General features: G+C 38.9%; 1 protein-coding gene across 2 annotated transcripts in view; it reads right to left on the bottom strand.

Moving 5' to 3' along the window:
* SLAMF1 (signaling lymphocytic activation molecule family member 1) overlaps positions 1-12,454 on the bottom strand; it is a 35,905-nt gene that overhangs the window by 12,175 nt on the left and 11,276 nt on the right. For both annotated transcript variants that reach the window (XR_005080969.2, XM_037134224.2), the window contains exon 4: positions 3,790-3,888. Coding sequence is in view for 1 of the 2 variants with exons in the window: in XM_037134224.2 (XP_036990119.2) it covers positions 3,790-3,888 (99 nt within the window). In the remaining variant the exon portion in view is untranslated. The remainder of the gene's footprint in view (positions 1-3,789; positions 3,889-12,454) is intronic.

The following is a 12,454-nucleotide window of genomic DNA, read 5'->3' as shown; positions in this document are numbered from 1 at the left end:
GGAAATATTTCATCTGCAGTCAAAAATGGTAGCCACAGGTGGCCTTTGAGCACTTGAACTATGGATAATGCAACCAAGGGACTGAATTTTAAATTGAATAGATTCTAATTAAATTAAATTTAAAAAGTCACATGTGGCTACCAACTACCATATGAGACAATGCAGTCCTGTACATTTGCTGTACTGATACAGATATTATTTATGCAGATGGGTCATTCCATACACATTTCTCTGTAACCTGACCTTTTCACTTACAATGCATTGAGGACATTTTTTTACGTATCTCATTCCTTCTAATGTTTCATGTTATTGATTGCACGGATCATGTAGTGATGAGAAGGATGGAGGGGAAAGTAACACACATGGAGGCCTATTTGGGGACTATTACAAAGTTCAGGCAGAGGCAATGGAGACCTGACACAGAAGAAATTACAACAAATCTTTAGGGTACATTTATTTTAATACCAATGAATTTATCCTCTTGAAGAACTAGGAGCATGCCTCTGAGGGAAGAGCAATTAGGAGAGACATATTTTTCTTATGACAGGAAAAAGTGTGTGATCCTTGGGGAGAAAATGATGGGCAGCCATTAGGGAAACTCAAAGAATTCAGAGAATGTCAATGTATGATTTTCTTGTGTGAGTGTGGAGGGGCATGGAGTACCTGATGGTTCCAGCTTCACTTTTTTCAGTGCTGATACTGGCCAAGGTGTGTGTGTGTGTGTGTGTGTGTGTGTGTGTGTGTGTGTGTGTATGCATGAACATCTATGTAGAATGGGGTATGGGGGTGAGGTGATCAGAGGAGATAATAGAAAAGGTTCAAGTTGGTTCTCTGAAACACATCTTTTCAGTTCAAATCCACAAGTGTTTGCAAAGTTAGAAGTGTTCACTCAACACTGCCCCAGGTGCTATAGAACAAATATAGGACAGACACTAGTTTTTAAGGACTTTCAGTCTTATATGTTAGCTCAGGCTGAAATTTAGAATTGTGGGGCCAGTCCTAAATGATCAGATGGAAAAAGTAAGGTTGAATATTGCTTCTCAAAAATACCACTGAATCAAGATAATTTAGTTCTATATTTGGTTCCGAGTGAAAGAACAGGTTTTCAGGAGCCGGCTCAACTTACCTCAAAGTCAGTAAGGCTTTCAGGTCTAATGAAAAAGACCTTAAAATTGGGGTATCTACATTTTAGACCTTATTAGCTGTGTAGCATTGGAGAAAACATGTCATCTAAATGGGTGTCTTCAGTTACTATAATTGTAAAATGAAGATGTAGACTGTCTAATGTCTTTTTTAGCTCTCACCCGAAGCATAAAGCTACCATGACTTCAAGTACTTTAAATTTTTAAAACTAGGTACTGTTCTCAGATGCTCCCTGTGCTGACTTTTGCTTGCCATAAAGTTTAAACATTGATGTTTTAACTCAACAACATTAAGAAGTTTGTCTATGTATGTATGCATGTATGCATCTACCTATCTATCATCATCCACAGAAGCCACTGTATCTTGTGATTTTATGTCTAATCTCTTGAATCCTCATAACAATACCATTAAATACATAATATTATTCTTTTTTAAAGATTTTATTTATTTATCTTTAGAGGGGAAGGGGAGGAGAGAAGGAGAGAAATATCAATGAATGGTTGCCTCTGGTGCGTCCCCTGCTGGGAACTGGCCTGCAACCCAGGCATGTGCCCTGACTGAGAATCGAACCATGATCCTTTGATTCACAGGCCTGCACTAAATCCACTGAGCTACATCAGCCTGGGCTACATTATTCTTATTTTGCAGAGAAGAGGTTAAGTCATTTGTTTGATCTCACAGCTGGTCAGTGCCAAAGTCTGCATCGAATGTAAATTTGTCTAATGTCAAAGTCTATGTTCTTAATCAGTGTATTCTGGATATGAAATTGCCAGAGTTCATTTGAAAACCTTCAGAGCCTGACTGCATCCTGGAGGTGGCACAATAGAAACTGCCAACAGAATCACACGAGCAGAGTCTTTTGGAAAGTACAGCTATTAAGAATAGGTTTTTCAGAGACAGACTCATGAATGAAGAACAGGTGAAAACTAGTAGGAGAGGGGTGGTGAGGAGGTAGAGGGATTGAGCAAAAAAGGAAAAAGGACTCATGGACATGGACAACAGTGTAATGATTGCTGGGGGTAGGGGATGTAAGGGGACTAAATGATAATGGAAAAACATATAATAGTGATTATATATTTTTAAAAAATGTTTAAAAAGAATAGGTTTTTCCACAGTTTTGAGGCAGGGTTTTTTTGTGTTCCTGGCTGACAAGGAATACAGGGTGACTGGAGATAGGGGTGGATATATGTCTTGGAATGGTGGCAGAGAAATGTAATGGGATGGAGAGTACTAGTCCCTTCAGAGCACAACCACGTGATGAAAAGAATGTAGTTAAGAAAAGAATGTGGTGAGGATCCCAGTGCCTTCCACTAAGTAGGTTAATGTAGGTGTGTTAATATGTTTTCTCAACCATGGGTTCCTTATTATCCTTATTCCTCACTGTTTCCTGATTATCTAAGCCATATGTGGTTGCCCTGCCCCATTCCCTTAGGCTGTCCTCATGATTTCTATCTGAATCGCCCTACTTCTCATCTCCTCTCCAGCTAACTCTTAGATAAAGGAAATGAGACAAAAGTGGGTGGCTGTGCTGTGATCTAGATTTTCTTACAGAGGCAAAACCAACATCAGAGTGCTGATGTAAGGGCTTTTCCGAGAAAGTTACATCTGGGCAATATGGATCTTCCTCAGAATGAGATCAGCCATCAGTTTGATGGCATGAAGATCAAGTTCTCTCCTCACCAAGAGAAGGCCACCCAGAGATCTGTTCTGGTCTTGGTGCAGGCTCTTCTCACTCTAGTGAGAGTGGTTGAGAAAAGTGTGGTGGAGGGGAACACAACTGCTCTGAGATACTGAATCATAGGACAGCTTAGAAGAGAATCCAGGAGAAACTACTTTCAGGTACTTTAACTGAAAGAAAATAATTGGGCCTTAATGGTTTCAGTGTACAATGGGTGGCTTTCCATATTATTTAGTTTGGCTTTAAGCAACCTCAGAACATTTTACCACGGTGAGTGAGATTTTGTGCTAAAATCCTAGTGAAGAGTGTTCCCTCTGCTGTCTTCTGATGACCAGTGGGCCTTTCTAGTGGAACACACCCTGGTGGTTGGGAAACATAGTTACAGTTCTCATTCCCTCACCAACAAGCTGGGTGACCTTGCATGAGTCACTTAGTCTCCCTGGGCCTCTGTTAGTCCACTGCTAAGTCACATAAAAACAACTACCCTACTTCTCTTAGAACAGTATAGTAAGGATAAAAATTATAGAAAGATTTAAACCTTTTGGCAAAAATGTCTTATTATAATGTCCTTTCATTAGTCAGTACTTAGAACTTTTCATGAATGAGATCCAAGAGTTCTCAGAATTCTGCTCCTAGTGAATACTGTTAAGCCTCTTGTTTGGACCCCTCCACCAGTATCTGTCATACTGAATTTCAATTGTCTATGTATAATGTCTCTCATGTTAGATACCCATGGCTCATTTCTCTATTTCCCCCCATAGACTAGTATAGGGGATCAAGACATTTTGAATTAGACTTGATTGAACAATTAAGATATTGAACAACACAAGATATGTTTGTTTAGTGCTTTTGCAAAGATGTTCCCTGAAGAAAGCTAAATTGAAGACAGCAAGTTTGTGCTTGTGGTGAGAGGTCCCCTGCTTACCACAGAGAGTCTGATAAGCATCTCTTTATTGGCAGACACCTACCTCTTCTTGTCAACAGTAGTATTACCACTTGAAGAATCATGGTGACACCAATGATGCCCCCTAAGAACAGCCCAGCATACAGTCCCCATTGTCTTGATACTGAAAAAAAAAGTCAAAGGGCAATCTCAAATGTACTGTGAGTGTCAAAACATCCTACACAGAGGTGGGGAGGATGAACACGAGCCTCATGTTCTCTTTCTACTTCTTCTCTCAAGGGAGACATTTGTTTTCTGAGTTTTAAAGATCCCCTTAAGACTACTGAAGATTTTCATATCTGTTTTCTTATTCTTATTTTTCTATGTTTGACTTTCATATTCCTGATTTCTGTCAATGTTTTTCTATTCAAATGCTTTATTTTTACTTCAACTTCCACATTACATGTCTAAAACCAAACTTATCTTCATTTTTCCTTAGTCATTCTCTCTGCCCAGTTTCTCTATTTTAAAATCTCTAATACATTCTGTAACCATTTTGATAAAGAGAACATGATGGCTTCATGTGCTGTCCCCAGACTCCCACATCACTTTCATGATACTCTGGGAGGAAGAAAGTTCTACTTTTGTTTTTTTAAAAATAAACATACTAGTGCTATTATTGTCCTTCCATGCAAATAATTGCATTGAACCCACTAGACCTGAACTGAAAGAAAAGCAAGTACTTTTTTTCTCAGTCATTCCCATGTTTAGTATTTGCTCTAGAGTACCAATTACTCAGGTTCAAAATCAGAGAGCCAATTTGTATTCTTTCTCTCCTTTACCCACATTACCAAATCCTTATGAACCAAGGAGCACTTTTTGATTGAGACCCATTGTTCCAGTAAACAAGAAATTTAGCTCAGTAAGATAACAGACAATTCTGAAGCAGTTACAGTGAGCTAGGCATTGTTTTTTATTATAACATTTGTACTGATATATTTAATACTCACAACAATCCCATGAGGTAAATACTCTCATTACTCCCATTTGGGGGATAAAAAATCAGGTGTTTTTAAAAACTAGAGCTTGATCCAGGGGTAGAACTACACTGAAGATAGACTTCTTGGAGAGTCAAAGAGAGTTATGGGCTTGGGTAAGTTACACCAAAGTAATGAACAGTGGGGGACAACTTGAAGCACCAGGATTCTACATAAAGTAATAGCATTAAGGTTCTAAATAGTATACTGCTAGGTGTTAACATTAATGTGTAAGGGTAAATTATCAAGATAATTGTGGAATAAGTCTTTTGTTGAAGCTGTGATGAGTTTGTTGGGAAGAAGTTGAGAGGAAGGAATAGGTACAGCAGAGCAGAGTGCTCTGATACAGAGCAAATACAATTTAGATATCTACAGATTGAAGTCTCAATGAATTGAGATAAAACATTCCTCTGAGATCCAAGTGGGCCTTCAGCCAAAAGCTAAACAGAAGTTGCTTCCTCATTTTAAAAATAGTCTCTCTTTTTCTTCCTAGGCCTTTCAGACATCAAGTCATCCCAAGGAATCTCATTGAACTGGCTTTGTAAACATCTTGATTATAGATTCTCTTCCCCAAATTAAATATGAACATGAAATCAATGCTGAAGTTAGAGTTGCTCTGTGAGTAGCTTCACTCTGAATGGCTTATGGTTGCTGAGAACCCTTTGTGTAGGTGTGTGTGTCCAACATAATGAGTGAAAGATTGATTATTTAGGGCTTATGTTGCCAGCACCAGGGACCTGTGGAGAAACTTCCTAAATTATATGATAAGAAGCAGAGGCAGCAGCTTGGACACCACCATGTCTCCTCAGTCCATGGAACTGACCAGCACATTATTATAGTAGCCCTGCCTATTTCTAGACTATTTCCTGTTTGTTTTTCTGACGTGTATTCAGGGACATTCTAAAACAACAATTAATTTAAGAACAAGCACTCCAACCATTTAAATCATTTTAAAAGGTAATATTTATCTCACAGTTTATTTGAAATAAAAATAAAATAAAACAAACAAGGTGGTACCTCTAAAACCAGAAAATAGCAGATGGCAAAACTGCATCAGTAACACCTGTCAACTGAGCCTTTCTCCTGTCCCTTGGGGCCTGTTGCTGATGGCTCTGCCAACCCCCTACTCATGTAAACTAACAATGTCTAAAACATGTTACTGCGGCCCAGAGGACACAATAACTCCAGCCCTGACTTTCTTTTTCTTCTTCATTTCTTTTTTTTGCTTTTTAAATTAAAAAAATTTCAATTACAGTTTACTTTCAATATTATTTTCCATTAGTTTTAGGTGTGGTTAGACAATCATATACTTTACAAAGTGTTATCCCCAATGTTTCTAGCACCCAACTGCACCACACACAGTTATTAGAATATTATTGACTATATTTCCTATCCCACACTTTATATCCTCGGATTATTGTTAAACTGCCAATTTGTACTTCTTAATCCTTTCACCTCTTTTACCGAGTTCCCCAAATTCTTCTCCTCTGACAACCACTAGTTTGCCCCTATCATTCTTTTCAAGGATCTCAGGAGTATGAAAATCATCTGCTACCCTTATCCTATGATATAAATGACCAGCTTCTGCCAGTTCAGCCAGATATGAGAAGCAACCAGGCCATATTCCTGAAAGATATTTCATAACCTTTAATTTTTCTCCTGGTCTTTAGATACAAAGTAATATAAATCTGTTGGAGGATTTAAGTTATAGGGCCATAGACATTCTTAATATTAAAGGAACTATAGTGGTCATCACACCTAATCTACTAATTTTGCGTTGAGAAAACTGAAACTCAGACAAGTATACCTAGAGTCACAAAAATTGATGGCAGATCTGGATGAGATGAGAACTGCACACTTTGTGGTTTTTGTTTTAGCAACAGCAGGCTGCGAAGCCTGGGAGACCTCGTGATTCAAAAGCTCTCTGAGGTGGCAGCTCTTCCCTTCACAATCTTCCAACCAACATCTGTCCATTCTTGCCTCTCTGGGCTCTGCTCCCTCCTGTACATTTAGCTATCTACCAGGCCTGCTCAGCCTTGGCTTTCAAGCCAATCTTACTTTTTCTGTGTCATTTTGCCCAACCATTCTAGCTCCCTTTTTCCCCTTTACCTTGGACTGTGCAACACTTTAGTTTATGTCATGCATCTTAGAACTCGAGTTGTGACATTATCTTTGCTGTGGAGACCATTTTCAGTGAAGGCATTTGGAGCCAGACAGATGAATTAAAATTCTAGGTCTACCACTTTATAGCTCTGTGGCCTTAGATAGGCTGCCCACATCCTCTGGGGCCACAGTCTCCTCATCTGCAAAATGCACATAACATAATGTGTAACATAAATGCACAGTATTCACTTCAGAGACTTGTTCTGATAAACCAATGAAATAATGTTTGGAAAGCACCCAGAGCAATGATTGGGATTCAGCATGTGGTGAAGGAGCATGCTAACTCCTTCCACCAGACTCAATTCCCCAACTAGCTGCTCGATTCGGAGGCCAGAGACCATTTCTTCACTTCTTTTGCAACTCTCTTAGTACTTGGTACATATAGGTACTCAGGAAATTTTTACTTGTTGATTGGAAGGAAAATGAGAGAAATTTGATTTCAAGTTCAGAGAAGTCCCTTTACTGACATCCAGAGATGCTTAAGCCCCATCCTGTTTTTTTCTCTTATTGCTTAGTTTCCTGATCTGTCTAGCAAGTCTAAGTATGTTTGCACTTAGTGCTCATCTATTTGATACTATCTAATCATGATATTTATATAGAAACTAAATGTCAGGGACTCTATGCCCTCAGGAATTTGGGTGAAGATAGACAAAATGCTATTTTTATGGCTTGTTTTGATGAGTCTGCTAAAAATTTCTGTTGGTTCTGGCAATAACTTCCTTGTGGTACTCTTAGTCTTTATTTTTGCAGCTCCACATGCTCTAGTCTAAGCTATCCTGGATGCAAGATTTAGTGCCTTCATCAGTTTTCACACACACATACACATACACACATACTCCAAAATCAAAACCAAAAATCTACACTAAGAATTTTATGGGTTTGAATCTTCTACTGTAGATCTGAAAGGTCACAGGGAGCAGACTCCATTGTGAACCAGGTAGCTTAGGCTCAGACCATCTCTTTCTTTTCCTATATCTTCATCAGCAATGTCTTCCCCCTTTCCCATACAGAACCATCTAACCTTATCTCCATATTCTTTGGAGGTGAGGAGGGGTCTGAGCTTCTGCCCTCTAGCATTTATAAAGTACTATCCTAAACAAACAATGTTCTCTTTCAAAGAGGAGTTCTAGTAGCAGTTTCTTTAATGTAATGATAATACTTTTCTACCTTGTAAGGTATAGAAGCCCCACCTCCATGGTAAATTACTAGAAAATAAACCCTGTACCTTATGCTTTACATCCCCAATTCCACCTGATATAACGTAGGGCAGGGGGCACTAAATATACATATGATGAACTAAATTAAATTAGAGGCCACAGAAAGAAGCCAGGAAGAGACTGTCTTGCACCTTTTTATTAATAATTATCAGAGTGCTAAATATAAGAAGGTCTCGGAAGAATATAGTGTCACCTTCTGAATGGCCCAGGGAAGGAGTAGAAGGGAATGAGCAATGACCTACTTGGGATATGCTTTATAATAACACATGGAACCTGGAGGAAAATTTGTCTGTGCTGTAAGTACCACCTGTGTTCCCATTTTCAAACCACCATTTCCTGTGGTAGAAACTCCAGCTCTCCCTCTTTTTGCTCAGAAATGGAGTGGGGCCTCTCAGAACGTTGATGTTCAGAAATCAGACCAAGGTTGTTCTGCTGCTCTAGGGTTCACAGACTTCATTCATTCACAAAGAAACCCTATTTGAAATTCTTAAGCAGCAAGTTTGGTACACTCCCTGCACACACCCTTCCCTGCCAGCCTCTTAGAGAGCTAAGCAGGCTGATTGAGAACTCCAAAAAGTATTTATAAAGAGTACTTTGCATGAGTCTCCACCTTTTTATCCTCTAGTCTGTTGGCTGTGGTTTAAACATGATAACTAGGCCTTTAGTGATAACTCCAAGAAAATGCTGGAAGGCCTTTTTTCAATCTCTGAAGGTCTGCTGCCACAGAAACACAAAGCTCACCTCTCCCCTCAAGTCTCCAAACCTTAATCTTTAAGGGAGATAAACAAGAAAACAAAAATGAATCTGAGAAACAAATGCAGCTTGTAGTTTACCCCACGGGGTACTGAGATGCTAATGTAACGGTCTGAGAATGACAGATCTCTTTCCTGCCTTTCATGTGGTTCTGTCAGCAAGGCTGCCTGCATGATGTACATTTACTCAAAGAAGTCAACCATCTCCAAGAGATGCCTTTCTGTTGGTGGCAATTTCCACTCAGAATTGGGGCTGAGGGAGGGATAATTACAAACCATATTCTAATTTAAGATCTAAGACCATCTTAATAAAAATTTTTACAGTTCACAGATTTCAATAAAGCCCCTTACACCTGCCCAGCATTGTGTTGCGGTGGCTACTAGTTGTGCTCTCACTGCCATTTCCCCCATCCTTCCATGGACAAGTCTTGTCTAGGCACATGGCTGCCCAGCTTCCCTTCTAGCAAGTGCAGACAATGTGACAAAGTGCCTTTCCACCATTGTCGTCATGGTTCCTGGATTGGGAATAACATGAAGGACCTGCCCCTTTACAGGAAACATCTAGGTGACTCCATAACAATGGGAGCTTTCTGTTGAACAAATGGCCTTGGTAGAAAGGGAGGGCCCCAGGAGTTCACTGGCAGGTGTCAACTTTTTCTTCCACTGAGCTAACCTAGACTTGCTGAGCCAGATTTTTGCCAATCTACAGAAAAGGTGTCTTCTTTTCAAGATGAGCTTCCAAGATTTTCTTTCAGTTGAATTATTTAAGGTTTTGTTATTAATGTTGTCATAGACATAACTATTTCAGAACACAGTCAAATCATACTGTCCAATGCTAATCCACATCAGCATGCTTTGTGTAACCTAGTGAGAGTACTTTGTAGCACCCCAGGATTTGGACTTTGCAATAAAGATGGTTCATAATGATAGACATTAGGGAGTTTCTTACTGTAGAACACTGAAGAGGCAATTGGAATAAGGATGAATGTATTACTGAGAGCCTAGACAAATGTTATTAGAAAAAGAGATTATGAGGCACAAATATGTTCTCTGCAGTTTAGTTTGAATCCTGATAAGATATAGTGCTGACATATCACATTTGGTTTCATCACATTATTAATCACTTTGAATTTTTCATTAATAAAAATAAAAAATGTCTTAAAATTACTGTACTCATCACAGATAGTGAAGTGACCTCTAATGAACCCTCAGACAACACCATTTCATTCCAAGTCTAAAGTCTTTGTAAACTGGCACTGCATTTGCTCATTGCCTTTTGATGGATTACTGCAATAATAGCCCCTTTCCATAAGTAAATCCTCTTTCTTCTTCCTTGACCTAGTCTATGCTTCACACCACTAAATTTTCTTTCTGAAATGCAAAGCTGATCATGTTAGTCTTTATCTAAAACTCATTATTATTTCCCATCACTTGCAAGATAATTCAGAGCAAGGCTCAACTGTATCTGCTTTTCCCTCTCCCTGAAATGTCTTTCTTTTATCTGCTTTGGTAATTGCTATTTATTTTTTCAAAGGCCTGTTTGTCATATCCACTGTGATGCTCATTCTGATTCCCTGAGACAGCACTAATCATTTCTTCCTCTTTGTTACCTTGCACATACCTGTTTTACAACTATCACACTACAAAATCTAGGATAATTAGTTACTTACAGAACTATCTCCTTCCTTAAGGACAAAAAAAAATGCTTTTTTGTGTGTCTCTGTGTACTCAGAACCTAATACAACATTGGAACATTAGTAGAACCTCAATAAAATTTTGTTGAACTGAGCACAGTATCTTAAGAATTAGTAGTATTTATTTGTAAACACAAGTCAATGAATTAATAAAACTTTTTCACTATTTTGTCAACATTGTATATTGGGAACAGCATACCACAAATGAGCTGTGGGAGCTAGTTTTGACATGTTGTGGTTCTCTATCCCTAAAGGCAGGGGAGGAAATCTCTCTTTATGTTATGGATTGAATTATGTTTCCCCAAAAGTTCATAGGTTAAATTCCTTAGAATGTGACCTTATTTGGAGGCAAAGTCTTTACATAATTAATGAGGTTAAAATGAAGTTATTAGAGTGGTATTATGAGCTAAATTTTGTCCATCAAAATTCACATGTTGAAGTCCTAGCCCTCAGTACCTCAGAATATGAGTGTCTTCTGAGATAGGGTCTTAAAACAGGTTATTCAGTTCAAATGAGGCCATTAGGGTCAGATTGAATCCAATTTTACTAGTGTTCTTAAAAGAAGAGGAAATCTGGACACACAAAGAGAGACCAGGGATGTACATGCACAGAGGAAAGACCATGTGAAGACACAGGAAGAAAATGGCCACCTAGAAGCCAAAGAGAGGGGCCTTAGGACAAAAACAACCTTGCTGACACCTTGATCTTGGACTGCTAGCCTCCAAAATTGTGAGAAAATAAATTTCTGTTACTTAAGCCCCCAGTCTATGATATTTTGTTACAGCAATCCTAGAAAACTAATTATAGGTGGGTCTTAATTCAATGTGATTAACGTCTTTATAAGAAGGGAAAATTAGGACAGAGATATAAATGGAGGGAAGACTATGTGAAGAGACATAAAAATAATAGCCATCTATAAGCCAAGGAGAGAGCTCTGCAACAGATCCTTCCCTAGGAGCCCTAAGGAACCAACTTTGTCAACATCTTGATCTTGAACTAGTTAGTACGTATGAGGATTCCAGGGTTACAAAACACAGCTCTGTCACTTGCTCTGTGTGATCTTTTTATATTTTTATTTCCTCATTTGTAAAATGAGGACACTAATACTATTATATTGTGTTGCTGTGAGAATTGAGATGCTACATAACTGGCATATAGTAAACAATGAAGACTTGTCAGCTTCATTGTTATTTTAGACACAGAATCTAAATCTTATGTTAAGTGACTTGTCTTTGTAAGTAAAAAAAAGCAGGATTGGATCTAGAACCTCTGGGGCCAAGTTCTGTAAACTCCAAACTATGCCACACTGCTTTCTTGGTCCGACCAGCACAATATGAACGACAATGGCAGGAATAGAGGTCTGAACTGGGGGATAGTCTCCTCAATATAGTTTGTGTGTAAGGTGGACAAGCAGCCAGACACATTTAGTAGGTAGACGGATGATTGACTTTGCCATGAATGACTGGAGAGGCAATATGAATGGCAGGTTCAGTCCGTTAAGGAACTTGGATGCAGACTGGAGGCCAGGTGGTATTTTTCCCCCAGTTCATCTAAGAATAGCTCAGGGGAGTCTCTGACTAGAGATGCTTTGCTGAAGGGCATAAACTGGCTGGCTTTCCCTGTACCTCCATCCCCAGTCATCTGGAAATCTCTCCATATAAACACCAAGCCTACTGTGGGCAAGAGTCTCCTTGGAGACTCCCAGTGGATGTAGAGAGGAAATTTTAGGGCATAAGTAATGTCTTGTAAGATCAGTACCCTGATCCTCTGTCTCTGAGAAACACAAAATATGTTGGTAAAAAAGAGTTAGTTGTTGTCTTTTTTCCAACTTTAAGTGGTTATACAAGCTTACTTAATCAGCCCTCCATTTTTCTCTGATAACAGAAT

The sequence above is a fragment of the Artibeus jamaicensis genome, unplaced genomic scaffold (assembly GCF_021234435.1).
Source record: "Artibeus jamaicensis isolate MK-2021 breed Jamaican fruit bat unplaced genomic scaffold, CSHL_Jam_final contig_475, whole genome shotgun sequence".
NCBI classification, from domain to species: domain Eukaryota; kingdom Metazoa; phylum Chordata; class Mammalia; order Chiroptera; family Phyllostomidae; genus Artibeus; species Artibeus jamaicensis.
The sequence above is the reverse complement of the archived record's forward strand: the minus strand, read 5'-3'. Positions and strand labels throughout refer to the sequence as shown.